Here is a 26,262-nt window from a genome sequence, read left to right as displayed (position 1 = left end):
GGGGAGATGGTCTCTCCGGTGGGACAGCGAGGCAGAGGGCAGCCCGGGGTGGGGGGGGCGGTGGCTCTGGGACGGGGAAGGCAAATCCCCCGCTGGCTCCCGGAGCCGGTTAGGGTGGGGTGAGCCGGCGGAGCTGCCGATCCCCCCGCTTTGTGCGCCCACGGGATGGCTTCACCCAGATGCGAGGGGCGACAGCCGCAGCCCCTGCCTTTGTCATCCCCCGGGCTCGCAGAACATCACCTTTGCGCCTCTCTTGGTGCAAAGAGATAGGTAACACAAAAAAAAAAAAGGGTAGCGCAACGTGCTGAGATTTTTCTGTCGCCTTTGCCTTGCTCGGGAGCAGGAGCGTTAGAAAAAGGAGCCTGGGTGCCAACGCCAAGGTGGGACCCGCGGCTTTGTCAACGCTGCAAAAAAAACAGCGTTTCGCAAGCGTAACTCGACAGACAGGGGCTGGAACAGGGGACCACCCCAGCTGCGCAGTGCCAAGGAGCGGGAAAGGCTCTTTGGCATCACGCCTAGTAAAGAAACGTGTGAGTTTTCCGCAGAGACGGGCTACAGCCAGGCAAAGAGCAGGGGGCATGGGGAGAGGGGGGGGCCTTTTCTCTTTGTTTGGGTTGAATTCAGGCAACAGGCTCAGCAGCTGCCAAAAAGCTTAGCAGCACTGTTCCCTAAAGGCACCCGCTTTCCTGAACAACCATTTCCCCCCAGGACCTTGTGAGTAGTAGTCCACAACCTCTCCTCCCAACTCTGCTGTGAGGTTACCGCTGTTCCCGGGGGTGTTGAGGGCTGAGGCACAGAGAAGTCAAATAGCATCCCTAAGGTCCGACAGGTAGAGAAAGAAACTTAAATTGAGTCTTCTGCATCCCAGGTGCAGGACAAGCACTAAAAAGCTCTGGGGTTTCCACTCTCCCACCCTCAACAGACCAAAAAGCCAAAGCTTTGTCGCTACAGACGCTGTGAGTCCAGGCAGATACATACCAGCTACAGAGGAACAGATGCAAGAGTGAAAAAGCTGCTGCAGCAGGTTCATTAATAGTGTTTGTAGGCTGGTAATTTTGCATAGCTGTGATCATTTCCACCCCAAAAGGTGGTTACATCCCCAGATCCTTCTATCCAGGACAAAGCAGGGATAGGCTCACTGCCATGAAAAACATGCTGTGCCTCCAGACTCAGCCAGAAGACAATTCCCTGTCTGGAATTGTCTTTTTTCAAGCTGAAAAAGAATCGTCTGTTCCCGCTTAGTTTAAAAGCAGAAACTTGGTGCTGAGATCAGATTCTGTGGTTTTAACTGTCCACAGAGACGGCCCCTGAATATAATTGTGCTAGGCTGGAAAACACAGTCTCCGTTTTACCAATAAATTCTCAGTAAATAAATCAGGGCTGCTGCAGTAGCAGAACACAAAGTGAGGAGCTGGGCACCTGCCTTTCTATCTAGCCTGTTCCGTGACTCGTCAGAGACACCTGCCAGAGGGTTGCAAGAGCCAAGTAAATTGGAGGCGTTCCAGAAGGAGCCGCTGGAGGTTAACAGGAGAAGTTGGCTAATGAGGATGTTCAGTGTCCGTCTCTGCATTGCAACTGTGGTGTTATCCATGTGGTACACAGAGGGTGAAACGCAATCTTCCTCACTTCTTAATGGACAAGGCGCCCTGCAGGGGATGCGTTCCTGGCACTTACAAGCAATCCGTGGCACCTGGAAACAAATTTCTTCTCTCATCTGCTCAGGTCGGGGGCAGCTACACGCTCACTTTCTACATAATGCTGTCTCTCGTGTTTGACACGCACATCCTGTTTTCAGTCCTTTTCTACTTGTGCATGCTGTGCACAAGACAAGGAGATTAGTATCTGAACCATCCATATCAACTAATGGTAATTAATTGTTCCCACTAACTGTTCTCTGTTTGCATCTCCCGGGAAAACGAGCGTAGAGCACTGGGACCTCGGGACTTACAGGAGACATGCCTCTAACTGACACGCAAATGCTCCTTCTCCAACTTTTTTGAGTTGTTCTGCAGTGGCAGTTTTCTGGCAGTAACTCATTTCCTGTGAGCTACTGTTTAGAGAGAAGCAGCAAAGCAAAACAGCAATTTGGACCACAAGATGACTCATCCTGATCTCGAACTCCTTTGCCTTTCTTTGCTCTGCGCTGGCAGACTAAAATAATCAGAACTGGCAGAAGCAGGCTGAAAGAACTGAAAGAGTCCCAGACCCTGCAGGGGATGGAGGGCCGGGCACCTATGACGCAAAGCCAACCCATCGCACAGAGAAAGATACTTCCTTTAATGAAAATATGAATACAGAGGTCATTGAAGAAGCTGGTTTTGGTCAAGGACAATAAAAGTGTGTAAAGCATGATTACAAGAATACAAAATGAAATTAAAGGCTTAACAGTAGACCGTACAACATACACCTCATCTCTAGAAAGAGGGATTTTCCCATCCTAAAATTAAGAAAATCATGGTGTGTCTCCAGTGGGGGAAAAGGCACCACGACTGGGTCTCGCTGGCAAAACTGAGTGAGGAAAAAAGCAAGCACATTTGCACTTTGCCACAAACTGCAAGCAGTGAATGTGACTCTGGCTCTCTTTTAATGAAGCTACAAAGGCAATGTGGCAAATAACCTGCACATTACTCATAGACACACAAAGGTTTAGAACAATTCAACAGTTTTGCTTTTCTAAACGAAGCAATTACCCCCAAGTTTGTCCCGCGATCCCACTGTAAAGTATTCCACGTATCATTACCTCCTTCGCTGATTAGTGAAGATCAGCTCTTAAGACTGCAGGCCCCGGCGTCTTTCGGACGCTACCTCCAGCCTGGCATTTCAAGAACTGAGGACATCAGTGCCAGTTCTGCAGGCTGAACCCCACACTGAACCACGAGCCTGGCGGGGGCATGAAATTGCTGCATGCGAAGCAGAAAGCACCGTCGCCGCGCACCAGTGCTGATGTTCGTGACATCCAGGGAGTAACGAAAATGCAAAGCTCAACTCAGGCTTGCACTGAAGATGCAACTGCTGCAGTTAGTAAAGATCATGGGGGAAGAGAAGGACGGGAGACTTCTCTGGCTGGAAAATTTCAGCTGTTTGGCAAAGCCGTCTATGAGTAGCCTACCCAGTGAAGCACAATATTCTTCTTTTTATAAGAAGTACCACTTCCAAGCCCTGTCTAGCTCTGTTTCCCAGGGTGGTATTAGAGAACTGAGCACAGGGTGTCAGCTCCAAGAGCGATGCTGCTGTACTCGCAGAAGGGCAGTTTTACCAGGAGAGGTGGGGGATGAGGCTGCCCAGCAGGAGCCGTGTCCACTGCAGAACACCACGTGGGCAGCACAACAGCCCCACGTCCTCTCTTTGAACACCTCGAGGTGGCCTCTGAGCAGATGGACATCCCAAGGACCACAGCTCAGCTGTGGAAATGCGCAAGGAAGAAACGGAGCAGCCATCGTGGTGGATGGCTGGCATGTGGCACACGCTGGTGACATGATTTTAGCAAAGGTAGCTTGTAAGGCTTCAGAAGTTCACAGTGTGAAGCTTGGTCTGTCCACACCATGGTTGCAATGGCTGTCAGTTTATTGGGGTGCTGCAGGTACCTGGTCAGTCTGTAACCTCCCTGGCAGCTGTGGTCCTTACGCCCGTGCAAGTTGAGACAGCAGGGACGCAGGTGAGGGAGTGGACCTAGCTCTCGTTTTCCCTGAGCAGAGGAACAGTATGACAAACGTCTCAAGGCACGCTGCTCCTCACATAGCTAGTCTTCGTGACACAGTTCAGCTGAATTAGACCACGGGTCTAATTAGATGAATTACACTGGGTCACACCTTGTCATGGAAATTTCAGGTCAACAGGACAAGGAAATTCTACATCCCTAATATAGGAAACGCTTTGTTGACTAAAAGGAAAGTGTGTAATCTTGTTCAAAAGTCATTTCTCTTCCTCCACGCTGTATTTCAGACTGCGTGGAGACAACTCATTTAAATAAGGGAGTCTACTTTTTCTGTCAAAAGCATTAACTCCTCGCTGCTTCCCACTTGAAAATCACTTAAGGAATTGAGTTTTTTTTTCTTTTGCAATGGCAATAGAAGATGTATGTAGGGGCTGTCTCCTAAAATATTAACATCTTGTCAATTCTATCAAACCTTCTGATTTTCGACTTCCTACAAAGTCCAGAGGGTGTCTACTTACCTTAAGCAAAAATGGATTGCAGTCAGAAGGATGGGAATGTTAACGAAGCATAATATTCCCTACGGTATTACCCAGTCCCTAGAGACGTTTAAAATAAACTTAAAAAAAAACCCCAACAGCAAATGCAGCTAGTGTACTCAGAGGAACTCTGGGATCTAAGACATGCCTGTTTCTGAGAACACATTGTACTGCGAGTAGTCTGCTTGCCTGTTTGGTACCAGAATCTCTGCTGGCCAAAGAACTCACCACTCCTCTCCCGGTCCTGCAGGATCACCTAGCCATTTCCTTCCTGCCTTTCCTGCCTCCAGTTAGGTGCACAGATTGTCTTTCCAGTACACAGCCCCACTGGTAAAGGCAGCGCTGCTCCCATTAAATTCAGCAATAAGTAACCCCTGTAAAACTACAGCAAAAATTGTCAATTCTGCCAATTACTCAGGGGTCTGGCGGGCCAAAACACACAGCTCCATGAAACTAAGCAGACTGTCACCTGAGAAAGACAGAGGCAGGACTGCAAGGTTTGATGGAGCGACCCCAGCCACAGTGCTGGAATGGTGGTTAGCACTCCTTTGGCTTAGGCAGGTTAAGGTGGAGAAGCTCTGCCTGCACCCTTGTGGCACACGCTCCCAGGATCAGCACTGTTGCACGCTACACTGGCGTATACCTTGAGCTTTTGCACCCAAGGAGAGGGGAGGAGTCCTCTACCATGCCTTCCTGGCATGCTTTGTGGCCCCTTCAACCACTCTGAACCCCTCAGCGAGCTTAAACCAAACTTAGCAGTGGCAGAACTCTCAAAGGCATCCAGCACCTACTGGCTTTTCCATGCCTTTCTGTGGCATAGGAGAGGACAGGAGATTTACTAGCAAATTCTTCCAAACAGCCCAAATATAAGGAGTGTTTCAATCAAAATGTGTTTGTGATAGAACAAGTCCAGAAATAAAACAGTGAATGTATTAGTTACAATTTTGAAAGCATATGAAAGCCAAAGGCTATTGTTCCCTGCTATTCTGAGGTTGCTGGTCTGGAATGCTATCATCGCTTTCCAGAAGGCATCTAAGAGGCACTTCCTTCTTCTTTGTAGATTGTGCAATTTGCGGGCACCCGCATTCAACTCTTTGGAAGATCAGCACGGCAGCATGTGGAAGGGGCAGACGTGGTAGGACCCAACTTGAAATAATAAGGATTAAGTCGTAACTTCTGACAGGAGAACCAACCTACCTCCAAACTGGGTGCTTGTCTTTGCTGGAGCAAACGAGATTACAGGCCATTTGGGAGTGGGCTAAAATAACCACGCCTTGGTCAGAAATCACACAGCCCAGCAAGTCACAATGAACCCTCCAGCACATCTCTCCCGGCTTCAAACCTCTCTCGACCACTTGAGGATTTCGTTTCCAAATGCTTCTCTGATAGACAGCAAGCAAACATCACCCCTTTTCATAGCAACTTCAAGAAACAAAGGCACCTACACCAATCACCAACTGGCAACAAAGATCTAGCAGTTGTAGACCACCGCTCCTAATATGCAGAAGTGAACCACAATGGACAACATTGATCCAGTTGTCATCACCGATGAGGAAGAGGACAGTTACTTTAAAAACCCAATTGGTGATCTCAGTTTCTCAAGGCAGAATAAAAACACATGGGACCAGGCCCCTCCTATGCAACTGGCAACACATTGAGGACATGTAGGAAGCCCAGCGGTAGCAGGCTTTGTGGCTCAGTTTTGCGGCTGGAAGTGCTAGTGCTGGGTTGCCTAGGTGGGACATGAAGGGACATGGGCTCACCATCTCTGGCAAGTGCCATGACATATAGTGGTAGGAACAAATCCATATGAAGAAAGCCAAAGGAGTTTTTAGAACAACGGGGTAAACACAAGAAAGAATTGTCAGACTTCTCATTTCACTAATAACACACGTGGAACATCTACTAGAATACCCAGCACTGCTAAAAAGGCACCGGAGTTGCAATGAAATACAGCTACTTGAACTCGGAAATCCAAGCTGAAGGAAAAATTGGAAAAGTGTATTCCAGGGCTTCTTTTAAAACAGCAAAAATGTTGTATAAAAACATTTCCCTGTACAGTAACATTAAAATGAGAAACATTAACGTCTGCATCTTGCTTCAGCTAGCTAGCATTAATTTCATCATAGCTAATGGAAACCACCAATGGCTGCTCTGCAACAGCCCTAAAAGCAATGAAAGGGAGCTCACTGACTGTGCAAAACTGCACGCTGCTCCTAGCTCTGTGCATCTCAAAATACGTTGTGGAGCGGAAAATCTTGTTCCCCTTGAAGGGGAGTTTTTTTTAAAAAACAGAGTTTTTAAAAAAACACCAAGACAGAACTATGTTGTTTGCATGACTATTCAGGACCTTCCACATTTCCAGACGAGAGAGATTCCAGAGATGCCTGTTATGAGGAACCCTTCTCCTTGTATTTCTGGTAAGCCTCCAATATCTCCTTGACCACACTGGGATCATCAAGTGTGGTGACATCTCCCATGTCTCTTGACTGTTCAGTGACTACTTTCCTCAGCAGCCTTCTCATGATCTTCCCCGATCGGGTTTTAGGAAGGCGTTTCACCACCTGCAGAGAAGGGAAAGACATACCTATGTTAGAACCTGGGTCCTGCTGGAAACCACAAGGGAATCTGGCTGAACTGTCCTAAGCATGGCACATTATCTCACAGCCACAGCTCCTTTGAGGCTCCTGGGAAATACCAGACCATTGAGCACACTGGTTTATGTCCAAGGAAAGGAGTGTCACTAGCATCAATTCCTTGTGCTACAAATTTTATTCTTATTTAAGTGGACTGTTGCTCCCCATTTACTCATTGCTGTGTATCTCCAGGCTGGGTGCTGCGGGACACACAGCTCTTTGGAGAATCAGGTCCTGAATAAGCTGTTAACTATTGAACTAGAAAGCTAGTTACACTTGAAAATTCAAGCGCTGATGATGACACACATCTCAACACATTACCAGAACAGACACTCATAGTCCCCATTACAGGGCAGGAATATAAAGCACACAATACTGCACGCTAGCTACAGGGTCACCTACTCAAGGGATAACTCCTCTCTGCTGATGTATCTCTCTGCCTGATTGTATCTGTCAGCCTACACGCCTTCCTTCATAACCAGAAGAATGTTAAATGTCTCGGCTATGCTTCCTGCAAAGGACTTAGCAGCCGATTCAAAGGCTTTAGCATAGACTTGAGCCTGGCAAAGAGTTCTCAGGCACTGAACAGAGACGCTAGGCAGGTCTCGCGTTTTGCTACATGATCAGGCCAGTGGGCTACAAAACTCCAAAGCATTAACTAACACACAAGGAAAGAGCTGTAGGACTTCTCTGCAGGACTGTCCCCAAACACAGGGAAACAGAGATGTTTCCTTGCAAACCTGCAAGTTCTGGGAGCTGCTCCAATCCACCAGGGATGTCTTGGGCTGTTCCAAGTTGAATGAGCCACCCTAGCCTGCTCCTGTTTGTAATTCTGTAACCTGTGTCTTGGTGTTCACCTTCCCAGGATGTGGCTAAAGCAGAGCCCCTCAAAAAAGTGGAGAGTGGCCACTCTCCAAGAAGAGAGCGGAATGGATGCAGATGGGCCTTGAGGGACAAACACACAAAGGGAGCTGCTGAAAGGTGAGGAGGCTTGAAACAGAGCCTGGAGTTCATCAGTGCTCCCAGGGCCAGGCTGAACAGCGTCTGAGCTACACAACAGAAACAGCCAGTGGTCTGGGATCTAGGATTGATGCTAACTATCAGCACAAAATATCTGGGCAGTGGGAAGTGTCACTCCGCCTCTCAATGACACTGAAGGTTGTGGCGTTTCTCTACGGTGTGGTGGGGTTTTATCTGACCCATTGCACAGGGCCACGGAGAGCAGAGCTACAGTGCTTCAGCAAGGGGTTAGCTGAGGGCGAGGGCTGTGCGGAGCAGTAATGCTGCCGCATGGTGAACAGGGACATCAAGTGCATCTTGAGGCACAGGGTGAACCTGTGGTTCCCCTTTGCCAGGGCTCTTGCCAAGTATCATGCTCTCAACACCCTCTGCATCCCATTTAAAGGATTGTTCAGCATTCGGCCCAAATGGAGCAGCCTCAGGGTAGCTCTAAACCACGCTCTGTAACAGCCCCACCAACAAGCTGCTCTGCAGGCTGGAGCAGCTGCAATGTCCGTCCCAGTGACCCCCTGGGTCACTGCTGATCCTCAGGGATGGAGAAGGACCACTGCATCTGCCCTCCCCTGCCTAGGGATCCCTCCAGCTAGTTCTGTTTTTCTGCTTCTTCAGCAACACTGCAGGCAGGAAGGTGAGGCTTGCTCAATGTCACCATGCCTGCTCCTGGTCCCAGTTACAGTCTCCCACTTACCAGAATGTGGTCAGGCACGGCATATTTTGCTATCTTGGAAGCCACTATGGTTTTGAGCTCTTCCTTGACACGGTCTATATGAGCTGTCTGCTCCTTTAGCACTATGAAAGCAAAGGCACCTGGGAGACAAATGAGCAGAAGGCACATACTTCATATTAGATCCCGGCTGGCAAGACGAGGGATGCTGATTCAAATCCTAAGGCAAGTTTCAAATCGTTCCTATGCACAATCTAGGGACTGCCAAGAAAACTATAGATCCTGTTTACAAAACAGAGTCAGACTCCAGCCCTCAGATGACGGCCCAGCCTTGTCTTGGCATCTATGGACCAGACTGATCTCAGTGACAATGACAATTCAACATAAATTACCAAAGTGTCACTGGGATCAAAAGCTGGCCAACGCAAATCAGCTATTCCCGTTCTGCTCAAAGGACATCTCTGAGCACAATCCTTTTTTAAGGAAGCTCTACCACATACGTAAACACTGTGTGAAAACAGTTTAGAGGAGTGATACCTGCACCCAGCTTAGGAACATGCAGTTGTTTTTGTGGCTGTCTTTGCCTCTTGGGGCTGCAACACCAGTCAACCCAAGGATAACTGCCCTCCCGTTCCCTAGGCACCTCCTGCCACGGAGCCCAGGTTAGAAATTAAGGGAAGTGTATGTAGGTGTCATGTCAGGACACTGCTTTTCACGTACCTTCTCCTTTGATCTTGTGTGGATACCCAATCACAGCGGTCTCAGGGACCTCAGGGTGATCAGCCTTCACAAAAAGTGAAACAAAAGTACACAGAGCGTTAACAACTGCTTCAGGCCCTGCAGAGTTTGTGCCAACTGCTCTGGGAACAAAACACCTTGCCATATCTCACCCTCCGCTTGGCAGATCCTGCTGAAAGCACAACAGGAAAGCTGGATGCCGCCTTCCTACTGCATGGTCAGCTGGTGGCCACGGGCATGGCCACGGCTCTGGGGGCAGAATTTACTCACTGGACTGTCCCTGCTTTTAAACATGCAAATAAGTACTTCTACATGCACTGCTAAGCCCGCTGCACACCGAGCTTGAATTTGCACCAGCTGGAAACCTGCTTTCTCTTTCTTTGTCTGTGCTCTTGTGTGTGCACGGCTACGGTCCCAAGTGGTGACTGGCCACGGCCAAATCATAAGCAAAACCAGTCCTGCGTTGCTCTGTGCCACAGGGGACTGTTGCCAGCAGAGCAAAAGTGAAGCTGCCAACATCACAGTCTACGTTTGACTGGTGTTTAGAAGTGCCCAAAGCACACCAGAAGGCAGAAAGATCAGGCTTCTTCATCTTCCCAGAAGGGGAAAAGGGCTGTTTTGCTTAATGCATTTTTTTTATTATTATGCTACACAACAGTGATTTATTCTGTCACATTTCAGAGTTTAATTTAAGATTCTTCTGCAGTAAGAAGACAATTTGGGTGTACAGACCAGAAGAAATCGCATCTCCGAATCCCACACCAAAGACTGGATTATGCTATTTTAAACTAGATTAAAATATGAAAGAAAACATCACAGAGCAATTAACCATATAAATATATTTGCATCACATGTATACACATAGATAGAGTGGGAGAGGAACTGCATCCTATATCTACAATCATAAACCCACACATATTAAAAAATCCCTCACCGAGGAGAAAGGAGGATCCTGTGTGCCAGCAGACACAGCTCAGGTTTACCAAATGTTACATTTAAGTGCCATTTGCAGGCAAGGCACATAATATAGAAATAAATATTCTGGTCAAGCTTTGAAGATAAATGCTCTGAGGACTTTTTGTTTTCAATTCCCTGAGCTAATATTATTTTCTCTCAAAATGACAGGCAAGCTTTGCAGCTGACATGAATCAAGGCTGCTCCGTATTTAACACTGCTGAATTCTCCGGCATACTCGGCTAGTTCGGACAAGCAAGAACCACAGGTTTGGGAAGGAGAGGTTAGGTGTTAGCAGAGGGGAAGGAAGAAACAGGAGAGACAATCCCTTACGGAGACTCCACCAGCATCCAAAATTACAACTGCAACAGTAAACCAACACTGAGAGGAAACACAGGTCTGACAGCTCGACTGCAGGGGCTGCCCACGGTGCGACTCCTCTCTCACTTGCCCGTTCGTTGTCTCCTTATTAAGGGAGCCGTTTCCTTTTGCACATTTGCTATTCGTTACACACCAAGCTGTGTGTGTGCAGGGGCAGGGGTTTGAAGACAAGCGACCCTGCGCTTGTTTAATTCCAAAAACTTCTTTGAAAGGGCCACCGTGCCCCACAGATATGCCCTGTCAAGGGACATCTACCTGCTTGGAACTTACCATCGCATCTTCTATCTCTGCCGTCCCGAGCCTGTGTCCGCTGATGTTAATGACATCATCCATGCGCCCCGTTATCTGGTAATAGCCTTTCTTGGTCCTGTAAGCACCATCCCCTGTGAAGTAGTAACCTACAGCAAAGACAGGTGGGTGGTCAGCAGCAGGAATTGCGCCAGCCTATTGCTTTGGGCTCTGACACAGCTCTAGGATGGCGAGTTGGGTAGCGTGGATCTGGCAGCTCGCAGGGCCTCCAAAGCTTACAGCTGCATGACTTGCCACACACCGTTTCCCACTTCCCTCTGCCATCTCCAACCTCCGTCTGCTCTGCCTGGGCTGCGCTGGCTCCTAGTAAGCACCTGAGCGGCACCAAGACAGTGGAGCTCAGATCTCTGCCGAGATGGGCAAAATCACTGCAGGCAATGAGCAGCAACCAGCGGCTGATGTCCCTGTAGTAAAGCCAAGTCCAGCAACACAACACGGTGATGCTTTGTCGGATTTATAAAACCAAGGGGGGCTCTCTGACCTCCCGAGGCTTTACATGCCTACAGCCGCGCAGCAACTGTGCGCGCAGGCCTGGTGCGCTAAGAGAAAACCACTTCAAATGCCATTTGCCATCATGCCGCGGGCTATTGGTCAAACTCGGGTCTGCTGCTAGCTGCACCTCAGCGCTCGTGGAAAACTACAACTGTTCAGCTGAAAGGGAGCAGTTCTATTACATTTTGTACATGGGAACACTGCCAGTTTTTTTAATCACTTACACTGGGATGGATGAAAAGCCTCCTGGCTAACAAAGATTCACATCTCAGATAACAGTCCCTCTCCAGCATGTCAGCGTGGCAGAAATACTGCTATCAGATTAGCTGAAAAAAATAGGCTGAATACAACGAGCACGGTGTTTGGAGAGTCTAAAACATTTGATGGAAACTGAAAAAGACCCAGTGGTTCCAGGAAACTCCAGTGTCATTGAGGACACATCTGGTGACACAGACTGTGTTGGCTCTTCATCAAAGCCACATCTGCATATGAATTGTTCCTGTGGCACTTCCGAGCAGCAGGAGGCACCTAGTGCTGTGAAATCCGAAGGTGGTTCTTGCCAGGACCCATTACTGGCCAATTCATAGTCTTTCAGTCATGCCTCCTGCCCTTCTAAATCAATTAAACAACTACCAACTACATATCAACAAGATTTCAGATGGGAACATGTAGTGAGTAATAAGGGACTATGGGCTCATTCAACTTCTACCAGTTTCCCATTCTTATTTTCCAACCCATTTTGTACAATTTGCAGGATTGTCTCTCTAATTCTTGTCTACCTTGTAGCTTTCAAATCCTCTTCAGTTGCTCCCCTGAGTGAAGACAGTGGTCTTGTCCAATCTCCTACAAAAAACGTTTCCCCGACACTTCTAATTACTTGCCAGGCACAACTTGACCATGTTTTAAAAAGGAAGGATGTAACACAGCCTGTGACAGCAGGGGTGAGATTCAGTGATGCAGGAGGTACTTTTCCATTCAATATGCTTATTTCCAAGTGATACACAAATGGCCCAAAGAAAAGGTATTTGGACTTTAAAATCTAGGCATTAAACTTTCTAAAAAATACACTCCTTTTTGACAGTTAGAAAGGTCAACGCTATCTACGACCATTAGCGTGTGCTTGCAACACGTGACACACGACCCCAGGCAACCAAGATCTGTCTGGTACAGAAATAACACAAAGTGCTGCTGAAAATATTCAGTGTGCTTATACTGCAGCCCAAACTGCCTTCCCTTGGCACTTTCCTTACCTGGGTAGGTTTTGAAATAGGCATCAACAAATCGCTGGTGATCTCCATAGATTGTTCTTGCCATGCCAGGCCACGGCTGGGCGATGCAGAGCGCACCGGACACATCATTGCCCTCTATTACCTTTCCCTGCAGGTTCAAGCACAGGAAGGATGATCAGGTGAACAAAATACGAACAATAAGGGCTTTTTGTCAGTGATCTGGCAAGAGTCACCCTGTTGCTCACCGCAGGCTGCCAGTGGAGGGCCACGGGTGGAGAAAATTAACACACTCGTGGAGCTATTACGCACTGGCTGTATCCTGCCTTCCTCACCCCTTGAGGCCAGCAGCACAGCAGGTAAGACTAAAGGAAAAGTGAGTCCTGTGATTCTCCGGAGGGCAATGCCAGCAAAGATGACAGCAGAGATGTGCCGAGCAGCCAGAGGATGCCAGGGATGGGGCTAGCAGGGAAATGCCTGGACCCCTGCCTGCCACTTTCCCTTTCGTTCACTCCCACATTCCCTTACCAAACTGTATTTGGAGGAGAATTACACGCTTCACTGTTTAACAGAGCACTGGAGCGCAGATGGGGATCGCCCTGCACAGCTTCACAGAGCAGCGCCAGTTTTCTCACAGGCACACGCAGTTGCAGGGCCTCATGCCTTGCATTTCCCTTGGAAAACTCCACCAGTCCCATCGGCTGTTCCAGTCTTGCCACTTCACTGGACGTTGCATCCAACTGTTCAGCTCCCTGCTTCCCGGGAGCTGTGCGACAGCAGCAGCTCTTAATCAGAAGCAGGGTAAGACCATAAAAGAGGTGCTGAAAATGCAAACGCTCCTCTGGAGATTTGCAGACAGCTTGCAACGCCCAGGCGACAGTCTGTACGGACATTTGAGATATGCTGAATATATAAATTGATCATCTATTCTACCATTTTAATGGAGGAACAAACATCCTTCCGGATCCTATTCCTCTGCCATCAGAAAGGCAATTAAGGCAGAAACACACACCAGCTTCTCTTTTGGGCACCCAGCACACCCTCAACTCACATTCTCATCCATCAGCACGGGCACAATCCCAAAGAAAGGTCTCATAGCCATAGCCGGAACGATCTCAGCTTTCTCCTCTGAAGGCCGTGGGGCAATGCAGATGCCACCAGTTTCTGGAAGAATAATGAAAAACAAAATATGTAGGGTCCATCCGGTGCTGGATGAAAGCAAATTCCAGCTCTTTTTAGTTAAAGAAGAGAACAGCTAAGCCACCTTGCAAGAAAAAGCAACTGAGAAGGAATTACACACCACCACGTAGCACAGCCGTCTGAAAGCAGCACAGATCTGATAAACCAAGAGCTCTTTGTGAATACAACAAAGACTTAAACATAGAAAAACATCTGGCAACCCAAGATGACACCACCAAGGCCTGTTCTGTCTACAGGGGACATTGCAGGTGGTAGAGAGCTGGGGAGAGCTGCTGGCAGGTCTCCCTTTGGTGAGCTCGGCTCAAGAACTACTCCTGCTCCCTGTTTGCATGTTCCCTTATTCAGTGCTGGCTGCAAAAATCACTGTCCCTTCTGTACACCGGTGACAAACCAGAGAGTGTGGCCAAGCAGCCACCACGGGGGAAGAGCAGCTTGCCATGCCCCAGAGCACGAGGATCGCTGGCATCCAGCTTAGCTCCTCGAAGGCTCAGAGGAGACCAGTACACAGTTCTACAGTAGTGGCTTTGCACCAGATGGCCTGCGGACCCTGCAGCAGGCGCCACAACGTCTACGTTCAACAGCCTTCCCACAGTCCCGTCCACGGCAAAGGAACCGGGCACAACGAAGACCCCATTGGTTCAGTCCACACGCTCTGATCCCTACGTCTGGCCCTCAGTCAGCTCACAGATAAACCCAGTCCTCCAGCCACCAACCAGCAACAGACACAGGCAGCTCTAACGCATACGTACAGCCTTGCAGGTCTTTCTCACACTTAACACGGCTGCCTGGGGGCGGGGGTGGGACCCACCAGCCCCATTTCCGAATCCAGAAGTGTTTTTACAGGGAAAGCATAAGCATGTCAGGGGATTTATCTCCCGACGCTGTTCTTACAGCTGCCTAAGGTTGGCATGAAAAGCACTTCAGGAGGTTGAATTACTATTATTACAGAGGATGAGACTAACCCACCCCTTACAGGTAGGTTGAGCTTATCTTCTATTCAAAATTGAACCTTTTAATCATCCTTTTTCATTCCTGCTGGGACGAACATTAAATAAGATTCCAACCTTAATCAGATCTTTTCTATTCTAAAACTAATCCAGAAACACAAGAGAGAGACAAAAGCAAAGGAGCATTAGGCTTTTAAAAATACAGCTCTATAAATGAAGGTATGTTCTGACGCTTGGAAAGTGCATTCCTCTACGGGCTTTGCTGAGGTTGTGAAAACTGAAACCAGGGGTTGGAAAGGCTGACTTTGACCCTGAATTTGCATCCAGCTGCCCTGACGTAGCTATAAGGAAGGGTCTCTTCGGGGATCCCTAAGCTTCAAACCTGCAGAAAATAGTTTCAGATGTGGCTTACACACAAAATTATTTCGCATTTCATTGATGGGCACGCATCCACTTCGCAATGTTTCTGCTTATTTTGAAAGGGTCATCTTGAATTTTTTCAGAAAAAGAAAAAAGCACCCCAGACACCTGGTGTTCTCTGTTTGCACAGACAAAAACCGCACCACAGCAGGGAACCTGATCAAAGCGCTGGTTGCTCTTCCTAAGCCAGTACTCGTTCTGAATACAGCACTGCAAGCTACGTTTCAACATGGGTTTTGACACTTCCTACACATCCTGCAGCCAGCTGCCCGTAAGGCAGTGAAGTCACATTCCAGAGGGAGCTGCATGGTGGAAAGGGTGCTTGAAAAATTATTTGCATGGTAAAGACCTATTTTAAACTGCTTTGAAAGTACTGACTTTAGCCACTGATAGATGACAGCTATCAAGACTTCTAAGCTCTGCCCCGTCTTTACGAAGTCTGTCTCTTTAGAGGCAGAGCTGGCAGAAGAAAAGCCGTGCTTCAACATTACCTGTGCCCACGCCGTCACCATGTCTCAAATCCACCCCAGACTTCAAGCAAGGACAGCAGAGTCTGAGTGGGGAGGGTGATGCGTGGAACCAGGCTCCCCTCTGCCGTGGGTGAATCACCGCTGGCAGCAGGGTGCAGCACCTACTCTCTGCCACCATGGTCTTCACCACCACAGACAGACTGGATTGACTACTGCGGGGGGGAATCCATCTCAGAAACACCAGCCCAGTCTAAATCACTGTAAGATGATGCCAAAAACAAAAGCTTCCAGGGCCTATTCGGAGATGTCTTTCAAAACCAGCTTTTGTTCACAGCTGCATGCAACAGCTGTACTTTTTTTATAAAACCAAGGACAAAAGTAAAACTACCAAGTGTCTCGTCTGCACTGTGAAGAACTACATGTGAAACTCAAACACAGCTTTGATTCTATTACTGTCAATCGCAGCACAGCACTACCTCATATTTTAGCAGTAAGACCCACAGGGATTTTCCATCTCTCTCTCATCTGCACATACCGCACTACTTAAATTGCTTCTCGTAATTACTGTCTCACTCATTTGCTCATTCAAAGACTTTCAAGTGGATTCTTAAATTACCATTTGCTGATCTTTACGCCTACCAGGCTTTATTAGCTGGCAACAGGTTGCTGCTTCAGAGAGCAACATACCGTAGAGGACACTGCATACAACACCGCAATTAACAAGCTATACTGAAATTGGCTGTGAGAGGTGACACTGCAGGACCACAAGCAGCATCCATCAAACTGCTTCTATGATCTCCTGCCACGCTCCCTTTACATTCAAATGGCACATATAATGTTTCCAAGGTTAATCTGGCTTCCTCTTTATTGGAAGCATCATCTGTGGAGAAAGATTGATTCTATTTTCTAACAAAATCAATTTAATGAATATTTATCATTCTATTATGCTTCCAGGGGCTGGTGGCTGTTTACCTGCAAAACTATGCCCGGTTCAAGGTAAGATCAAGCACTCTGCACTTGCTCTCTGCAGCAAACGTTCTTCAACCTCTCACCTGACAGTGGTTGCTCCAAAAACCCAGGAGAAATACAGTTTAATATAAGATCTAACCCTGTACTTCAGAGGAAATAGGAGACACTGCATGCACACTGCACGCACCAGTTAACTGAAGACAAACAAACAAAAACAATGTTAGGGCAAAAAAAGATTCTTCTCAACTCCGTCACTGTACAGTAATCAACTGCTGCTCCACGGTGTTTTATTTCAGAGCAGTGAAAAGGAAAGCGTATAGCACCCAGCCAGTCGGCTTTGCTTCTGCTCAGCATGAGAGAACCCAGGTGGTTTAAGAGTTCAGTAATCGAAGTAGACAGTAGTTAACATTGGTGCTCTGAATTCTGAGGTGGTTTTATTTCAAATCTGAAAATAAAAAGAGCCTGCAAGTCTGGTCTGGATTAAATGGAACTTGGTTGTATGCCAGAAGCTAATTCATCCCATTGAGATGGGGCATAGAGATCCTGAAGAGAGAGCCTGCGAGCAGGAATAAGGATGAAATCAGGAGCAGCTTGACTGGAAAGACAATGAATATTCTGGCCAATGGCAGCTAGAAATTTTAAGAGTAGGGTTGGATTTTTTTTCAGCAGAGGCAGAATTATAGAATCATAGAATGGTTCGGGTTGGAAGGGACCTTAAAGATCCTCTAGTTCCAACCCCCCTGCCCCGGGCAGGGACATCTCCCACTACATCAGGTTGCTCAGAGCCCCATCCAGCCGGGCCTTAAAAACTTCCAGGGATGGGGCATCCACCACCTCTCTGGGCAACCTGTTCCAGTGTTTCATCACCCTCATGGTGAAGAACCTCTTCCTAACGTCCAGTCTGAATCGACCCATCAGCTGTGCTGCATCCTTTAAGTCCATTGCTCCGTGGCAAACTGTGGTTCATGACTTGAGAAGGACATATTGCAAGACACCTCTTGAATGCTGGTGCCCAGAAGAGAGGTCCGGGTGCTGAGGAAGGAGACGGGAAGGAGCTGCAGGACTCCTTCAAGCACAGAGCTCCATCAGGCAGCACAGCCCCAGCCGGAATGCAGCGCCGTGGCCTCTCTCCGCTGCTGGCCACAGAGGGCAGGAGGCAGGGACCAGCTCTGCTCCAACCGGACAGGGACCTATGACAGCCAGTCACTCTGTCCAGCAGGTTGTAAATGGACAAAAAGCCTCAACTGATGCGCACAGCTGGGCCAAGCACGTTGCCAAAACAGAAGCACGCTCCTTTTTGAGGCACCAAAGGTCCAGGGCCAACGCAAGTACCGCGTACTACTTCTGGGAGAAGCTGCTCCCAGGCAGCCCTGCTGGGGGACAGCCACTGTCCCCTGCCCACCTGATGCACACGCCTCCGCTCGCTCCTTCCCAATCCGCCACAGCAGCTGCGCTAGGTCCCTTTGACTACACGGCTTAGTTTTCCACCCTCCTCTGACCATTCCCAGGAAGGGAAACAAAGCACACCTACGTACAGATTGTGGCTATACGGTGCTGTAAATGCCTTCTCACGATAAGACCATATCAAGGTCAGTACAGTTGGATAAATAATTGAAAATGAGGTTTCCAATTCAAGCTGCCTACTCCCAGCTTTGCCCAGAAATTCAACCTCTGCCTCCTGTTTCTAGAACCAATTGAGATTTTCCGGCATTCAAAACATCAAAGAACATTTAGAGGGGAAAAGAAAAAAAAACAACCTAACATTGCTATTGCTTTCATATTCTGTTACACTGCTATTATGTGCTGAAACTCCCCGGTGACTTTCAAAAGCTGATCAAAATGCCAGGAGAGGGTTTTTTTTTTGACGGACTCGTTGGATCGAATTGGAATGTATTAATCCTCCTCTACCCACCAAGCAACCCGTCCCCGCTCCCCGCGCGGATGCCTTTTACCTGTCTGCCACCATGTGTCCACGAGGGTGCAGCGCCCTTCTCCCACCACGTGGTAGAACCACTGCCACGCTTCGTTGTTGATGGGCTCTCCCACTAGACCGAAATAAGAAAGGAAGCAGCCTGAGACTCAGGGGGTTGGCAGGCAGTTAGTTCTCCCTTTTGGTGCACAACAAGCAGAACGCTGGCAGCATTTTGGCTGGGATGCGCAAAGGACTGCAATGCACTCATGGAACTGAGGACTGACTACTTCCAGAAAGACCAAAAGGCAAGCAATAAATATCACTGAAAGTATCTAATCAATGCAGGTCATGTGTAAGAACCTCTGGAATCCTAAATAATGCAGGAAAACGCTGTTTAGGTCACCTATGCCAGTAAAATTCAAAGTTATGTCATTTACCATTGGATAAATCTTTTTAGCAAAGAATGTAATCCTTCAAAATAAGCTAGGAAGCAGGCAATCACACTAAGGTTCAGTGACCCCAATTTCAGTTTGTTTCTCCTTCTGCTGAGAAGATATCTGAAAAGCCAGACAGGGAGCCTGCTTTATCATCTATTTTTAACCACATCCCATCTGGTCAGCCGAGCTCCTCTGGTACCTTCATTTCACCAGCTCGAACCCCCTGTCTTTTTCAGAAGAAGATTTCACGCCCCTTACCTGACCCCAAGGTCTTCAAGGAAGATCTGTCATATTTCTTCACCCACTCTTCTCCATAATTCAGCAGCAAGCGTATCGCCGTAGGTGCTCCATAAAACTGATTAATTTTCAACCTTTGTACCACTTCCCAGTAACGACCTGCAAGATCACAAACAGGCTTTTTTATCTGTCTGTCACTGACATACTGCCGCAAATGCGCAGGGGGAAGGTTAACAGCCAAAGCTAAAGCTGTGACTACTGTGAGTACACAGCAAAACCAATGGCAACTTTTTTTTTTTTTTTTCCCGCACCCTGGATGCACAGATGTTCCTGAATGTCATAGACACACGGTCCAAAGAAATGGAGCTCACCTCCCCTGAGCAGGCAGATCACACCGGGCAGGTTTCTAAGTCACCTTTGTCACGCTGCCATATCTAGCCAAACCTTTGCCCGCCACTTCCTCACCTGGGTCAGGATACACTGGAGTGCTTTCGAACAGGACAGAGGTGGCTCCATTGCAGAGTGGTCCATACACAACATAGCTATGTCCCGTGATCCAGCCAATGTCAGCCACACAGCCGAAAACATCGCCTTGCTGGTAGTCAAATACGTACTGCAAAGATAAATGTAAGGCCAGCTGACTTTCTGTTGGCAGGCTCAGAGCTTAAAGGTAAGCTGCTGGACCGGGCATCCACGCGAGAGCAAGAGAGCGCGCAGGGCGAGCGGAGCCAGGGACACAGGACACAGCAGTACAAAGGCCAGCCCAAGGCGAGGAAGCAAGTCAGAGGGACCAGTACCGGGGCTTCCAGGCTCCTGACTGCTTCTGCAAACGTACAGGGAGCATGGCTATACCAGGAAATGCTCAGATTTGAGCAACAAAGCTACAACCAAAGCCCAGAGCCCTGGATACCTAAGGTTGCCTACCCGAGGCAGTCCACATGGGAGAGCTAACCCTGAACCGCAAGGAAGCCGAAGGCCTCAGAAACTCAGACCCCTCACCAATGTCAACAGGTTTCCACAAGAAAGCTGGAGAAACTGGTATGTGCCCATGAAACATTTTCTGCAAACTGTTCTTAGCTGATCAGCTTCTCTATCAGTGTATCGCTTTCCAGATGCTCCCCTCTCCTTGCTCATCGAATCCAAGTTAAATATCTTGGAGAACTCGTTATCTTGTCTTGGTTATGGACAATGCCAACCGTATAGCGAAGAGGTCCTGACTCATAAGGGAGAGTCAGTTTTGTGTTTTAAATGAAATAAAGTGGATCAGAACTAAAAGAAAACCCCAGGAGTACGGGACAAGAGTGTCACACATGAGTACAAAGACCACAGAGGCCACACAGGCCAGCTGATCACTCTACCTAGGAGAGCTAATTCTCACCTTACCTTTGCAAGTGCCTTTCCCTGCCTCTCCCAAGGCTCCGAAGCACCACCACAGGGAGCGCAGCTGCATACAGTGCCTCCCTGCATGTCTGCACCAGGGTGCAGGATCTACCTTCTGGACTAAGAAAGGGAGAGATGTCACTTAGAAAGGCTGACGCAACAAATACCTTTCATGCACATACCTTCACTCGTACATTCCAATCTTCTAAAAATTCAACTGTGTCAGGCTAAAGAAAAAAAAAACCCGCTGCCTGAATTGTGTGTGATTACAAACAGGGTGATACCGCTAAAGCCAGGCGGAGATCTTTCACTGCAGTCCTCTCCACATTTCACGGTTACCTTTTCATATGCAGAGCTGAGACCAGAAGTTTGAAGAAGCAGTGCCTTGACTTTTTTTTTCATGAGAAAGGGGGTTAAACCATTTAGCCTGGATCACACAGAAAAGCAGCACAAAGGTGCAACAACCACAGAGCACGAATATCATTTTTGATCTTCAGACAAGAAGTGCTCTGCAGAGGTTGTTTTAAGAGTTCAGATCCTCTCTGACATAAAAAAGGCCAAACCACGACATACAGTAATATTCACATTACCAATGCCAGTAAGATACGTAGCAGAGTCTCCTCAACTGTATCACTTCAGTGTCTGCAAATTTTGACCTGCAACACTAGCACATTTTAAATGCAAAAGTAGCAGCAAGCGCAGTTTCCTTCCTTCCATAACTCTAGGCTCTGGTTTGCATAGTATTGTATTCCCCAGGAACAAATCCTGAAGATTAATTACATGTTCTCAGGTATTTTTCAGTTTGTTTACACCCAGTGAGCCAATTGGGCAGCGAACGGAGAATACAGCAACCCCCACCAGTCCAAGTCCCTCTGGTTAGTACTGCCGGAAGGTAAGCGAACCTTTTCCAGAGGATGCAGCGGAGTTACCTTGTGCGTGACAGCAGCGTACAGCAGGTATCCAGCCTGGCTGTGAACGATTCCTTTGGGTTTCCCAGTGCTGCCCGAGGTATACAGCATGAAAAGCGTGTCTTCGCTGTCCATGCTCTCTGGAGCGCATACAGAAGATGCCTTGGCCATCTCCTAAGGAAAAAAAGGTGGCAATGACAGGTAGACTTTGGCTATATGGAACCGATCAGTTTTCCATCTGTCAGCATGTCAGCAGTGTCCAGAGACAAGAATCACTGTTGCTGTTGCCCCCTCACAAACATCCGTAGATGTATCATAGGTTACACGTGCTCACCTGGTGGAAAGGCTCCTGTGGCTGCATAGCACCTCACCTCTCCGCCAATAGCTGTGCTAGGCACGGAAGTCGAGGGGAATTGGCCAGATAAAACAACATTTCAGGAAAAAAATGGTTAAGTCATATAGCTTACATTGCCAGCCTTTGCAAGCTGCTGGTAGAAAACCAAAGTGTGACTGCAAACATGAACCACGCTTGACAGCAGCAGCAGGGCTGACCGGCTGCTGTTCAGGACCCTCCTTTGCCTTTTAAACCTGCGGTGCTACGGTTAAACTGTGTGTTCATCTCCCTTCCCTGGCCCCAGCGGTGGATGACTGTCCTGGCCATTCGATCATCAACTTCTAATTGCTTCTACCCATGAGAAGGAGAGTGCTTTACGCTCCTTCCCCTGTCACTCTCCTCATACTCCACTGTTTGGCCAGGTCGGGGAGATCCTCTCCTCACCCCTACGCTCAGAACCACAGGAGGGAAGGATGCAACGTCCTCCTAGGTCAGAGCAAACTTTTGGCCCAGCTTGTGTGCCCAGTCCGGCAGAGGAAGGGGAAATAATGTGCTTGGAAAGAGATGCCTGTGGTCACTGCACCTTGCAGCAGCAGAGGGCTTGTCTGCCCCGACCGTAGATTTTTCCGGAAGAGGTTGAACATTTTTCTTATGCGTGTACAGACTTAATTACACACAGTAATCACCATGCGTTCCAGATGCTCAACATATGGCTGCAAAAAAAGGACAGCTGGCTTGCTTCTCTCAAGCTCTGTACTGTCCTAGATGAATAATGATTCCTGCAAGGGTTATTAGGTGGCTCTTTGAAGGGATTTCTAGGTACTGCCTTTCTACAAGCATACACTGTAAACATGCTATATTTACAAATGAACACCACCAACGGCAGGCCCAATTGTTTATAAGTGTCTGACAACAACGCTCAGTAAAATATGAAGAGTTGATAGGGTCAGATGTAATTCGTAGCCTCTGAGTTACGGCACTCCTGCTCATCTCAGGTATTTATTGTGACATTTCAGCCCTACCAATTCAGGCTGACTTGCCAGTTTTTGGAACTATGAAGGAGTTCTCCTATGCTCCATTACAACCTGAGGTCAAATTTTGCAGTAAGCCATTGCACAAAAGCTGGAAAGCACAACTGCCCTAAAGATCAGTAATGACAGAGTTAACAGCATTAATGGTTTAATTCTTGTTGTTTCAGACCCTACAACTGACAATGGGCTGAGCTCAGCTCTCAGACCACCAAAGCCTCCGGCTGTTTGCAGACTAGGGAAAATCATTCAGAATATGCTTTGTGGAGTAAGGAGGAAGACAATTTCCATATAAAACCTGCCTTCTCTGTTTAACTTACCCTAGTAGCTGCTCCTATCTCATATGACCAGCACAGGGACTCCTGAGTAATTATCTTGGCCGCAGACGGTTGATTTCCAGGCATTATTGTGATGAGTACTTTCTGTTTACTGCTGCTGGCAAACTGATAAAACTACTTCTGCATTGGGCTGCAGTCCCGTGTGTACCAGCTAAACACATTAAAACGACTGCTGTTTTCTTCCCCAGGAAGCACAGGTTCTAAATATTGCCAAGCCATCACTGTCCTCCCATCATGGGGTAACCACGACACTGTTCACAGGCTATGTTAAGTCTCTCCAGGAAGTTGATTATTTCTGCACTGCCTTTCGACAGTGCCCGCTCTGAGAGGACATATGACAAACCAGAACAGAGCGTCTGAACACAGTACAAGAGCAGCAGCCATGGTGTCAGTGCACTCTGGGCCTCAGGAAACACTCATTCCTTAAATCTCAGCACCGTTTGCAACATAGATTGAGCTGCTTCAACTCACAATCCCAGCAAACTGTAAATACAGGCGATCCATTTGAGGATGAAGATCCAGATGCCGTAAGGGGCATCTCCTCTTAATCTGCTGAAGTCGGGTCCAAAAGGCACAGATGGAGAGAAAGACGACCTAGCCAACACTCAGACCTATAAGGAGTTACGCGGAGCGCCAGTGAGCGTCTGCAGAGCTAGGTGACTGCAGGGACATACAGATGCTGTCACTGCAACTAGCTGTATCCATCAGCCCACTGGGGTACTGTGGCAGCATGGGAAGAGCAGCTCACACGGAAAACCTGCTCCAGGAACAGTGTAAAGGCCAGTCACTGCTGGCAGGTCTGGTGTGGCTGCACTAGGGGGCCAAGCTCCAGTGCAGCGGCTGCTTCATAGGCTTTTAGCTCAGCTCATGTACGCAAGGAAAGTATGGAGACTGCCCGATCCTCCTTGGCTGCCGATTCCCAGTGTAGCCCACAGCAGATCGAAGACCAGAGCCAAATATCAGAGTGTGCGCGATCTAAGCATTCAGCAAGACTCTCACACATATGTTCTGCACAGCCCTGCATCGGGTCTCTCAGAGATGTCTCTATTAGCTGGTCCCTACATTTATTAGTGCCCTTATTTCTCTCCCCCAGCACAGTAAACATCACATACTTCAAGAAACATCAGGGGAAACAGGCAAGGTTTACCAACACCAACATACCTCCTCAAGGGGAATATCACGGTCACCCATCTGGACTTTGTTATCTGTCCTCTGAGCCACAAAGACGTGTTTTACGCTTGGACAGTTCTTCACAGCTTCATCCACAGTTGTCTTCAGCTCTACGATTCGGCCTCCCCTGACTCCCTGGTTGTAGGTGATAACTGCTTTGCATCCAGCTAAAAAGAGAAAAAAACATCAGGCACACCACCCATTTTTCAGGCTAGTATGAGCACCCTGCTTTCATTACTTTTGTGGATGACGTATAGTACAACATGTGTGACACATACACAGAACTTCTGTCCATCAAAAACAGCATCACTGACGAAAACACTTTAAAACCTGAGACACACAGAGATCAGGGGCAGCAGAAACCTCCATAGGTTGTCTAGGCCACCGCCTCCCAAGGCAGGGACCACTCTAGCTTAACCATTTCTGAGACATGTCAGTCCAGTCGTCCTAAAACACCTCAATGGTTGCTATTCTACCCCTTCCCACCAGACCAGACCACTCCACTGCCTATCACGAACATGAGAAAGTCTTTCACAATGTCTCTCCTATGCATCACTCGCTGCAATTTAAATGCCTCAATTCCAGCCTAGCAAAGCCGACATGCGGAACAGCTTCTTCCCAATTACTTGTGTTATAGCAAATACTGCTGCTGTAACCCAACAGCTCACACGTTGAAACCAGTGCAAGACTTCTTACGACCTTAGTGAACAAGGACCTTCTTTACCCTTTCCCATCCTCTCTCCGGGACTGTCCATTGCAAACCGAAGGGAACAGCACCAAGCTCAGCAGCCTCTCGGAGGCGTTACCCTGCTCTGAGATACCTGCAGCCTTCTGAAACTCACCCGTACCTTGAGGGGAAGCCTCCTGGAAGCCATAGCACAGAGCAGCACTCTGGCAGAGCACTTCAAACCGTACCACACTGCGTTAAGTACAGAGCTGTGGCTGCAGAGAAATGGCTCTTTAGCCCATCACCTCCACACAAGTGGCGAAAAGCGAGGGATAACTGAAACATGTACTTGCTCTCTGTAAATTAACTCTACTGAAACAGAAAAAAAGCATGAAAATTTCTGTAAGATTTATTCCCTCACACTAGCCATAAAGAAACTGATGTGACTGCTAGGACATGAGCCACTTGCTGTTTTGTTCTTTTACTGGTATTTTTAGCATTACTTTTTACTTAATCACGCTACAAGCGCTTTGGGCTAAGAACATCTCTGTCTGTTGGTACACGGGCTAACAGAGCCGGGGCAGGCTGCCAGCACTTCCAGTGCTGTGCATAAATCACAGTATCACCATCGAGACTGCAGCATTAGCACTGTGCAGGAGTATCAAAGGAACGCTGCGATTAGACTGCGAAAGAACAAATCAGGTCCCATGCCTAAGCTCTGGTTTTCCCTCCAGCTTCACTGCTGTCTGGCAGTAACCCAGCGCAGGCTGAACTGTTAAGCAACTTATAAAGTATTGGACGGCCAGAGGATACTGCATCTGCCACTAAGGAAAAGGCTCTTCGCAGCGCGTTGCAAAGGAGAGTGAATTATCCTGACAGCTGGGAATGAACCTTTTCTCTTTCTGCCAAGAAAACACAGAATTGGGATATGTCTTGGAGCCCCATCCTGAGGGGTTCGTTTGCCAGTCTGCATCTACTTACAGTCCGTGATCCTCCCAGCCAAGGACTCCGCGCTGAATCCAGCGAAGACCACGGTGTGAACGGCACCAAGCCTGGCGCAAGCCAGCATGGCTGCCACAGACAAGGGAGACACGGACATGTAGATGGCCACCTTGTCCCCTTTCTGTATCCCATATTTCTTCAGGGTGTTGGCAAGACGGCAAGTCAGATCCAGAAGTTCCCTGCGGTACAGAAGCAACGTTGTCATGCAACCACATTATCTGTTTTATGTGGG

At 48.1% G+C, this 26,262-nt stretch overlaps 1 protein-coding gene across 1 annotated transcript in view; it reads right to left on the bottom strand.

Moving 5' to 3' along the window:
• Positions 1 to 2,304: 2,304 nt before the first annotated feature.
• The window catches only part of ACSS1 (acyl-CoA synthetase short chain family member 1), a 39,023-nt gene continuing 15,065 nt past the window's right edge, over positions 2,305 to 26,262 (bottom strand). Inside the window, exons 3-14 of the mRNA XM_063328023.1 lie at positions 26,010 to 26,209; positions 24,353 to 24,528; positions 21,513 to 21,665; positions 19,669 to 19,816; positions 19,225 to 19,362; positions 18,570 to 18,662; positions 13,663 to 13,775; positions 12,636 to 12,762; positions 10,855 to 10,982; positions 9,232 to 9,295; positions 8,536 to 8,654; positions 2,305 to 6,755 (exon numbers count right to left, since the gene is read on the bottom strand). Coding sequence (XP_063184093.1) covers positions 6,582 to 6,755; positions 8,536 to 8,654; positions 9,232 to 9,295; positions 10,855 to 10,982; positions 12,636 to 12,762; positions 13,663 to 13,775; positions 18,570 to 18,662; positions 19,225 to 19,362; positions 19,669 to 19,816; positions 21,513 to 21,665; positions 24,353 to 24,528; positions 26,010 to 26,209 — 1,633 coding nt within the window. The 3' untranslated portion in view covers positions 2,305 to 6,581. The remainder of the gene's footprint in view (positions 6,756 to 8,535; positions 8,655 to 9,231; positions 9,296 to 10,854; positions 10,983 to 12,635; positions 12,763 to 13,662; positions 13,776 to 18,569; positions 18,663 to 19,224; positions 19,363 to 19,668; positions 19,817 to 21,512; positions 21,666 to 24,352; positions 24,529 to 26,009; positions 26,210 to 26,262) is intronic.

This window comes from Chroicocephalus ridibundus, chromosome 3, assembly GCF_963924245.1.
Source record: "Chroicocephalus ridibundus chromosome 3, bChrRid1.1, whole genome shotgun sequence".
NCBI lineage: Eukaryota > Metazoa > Chordata > Aves > Charadriiformes > Laridae > Chroicocephalus > Chroicocephalus ridibundus.
The sequence above is the reverse complement of the archived record's forward strand: the minus strand, read 5'-3'. Positions and strand labels throughout refer to the sequence as shown.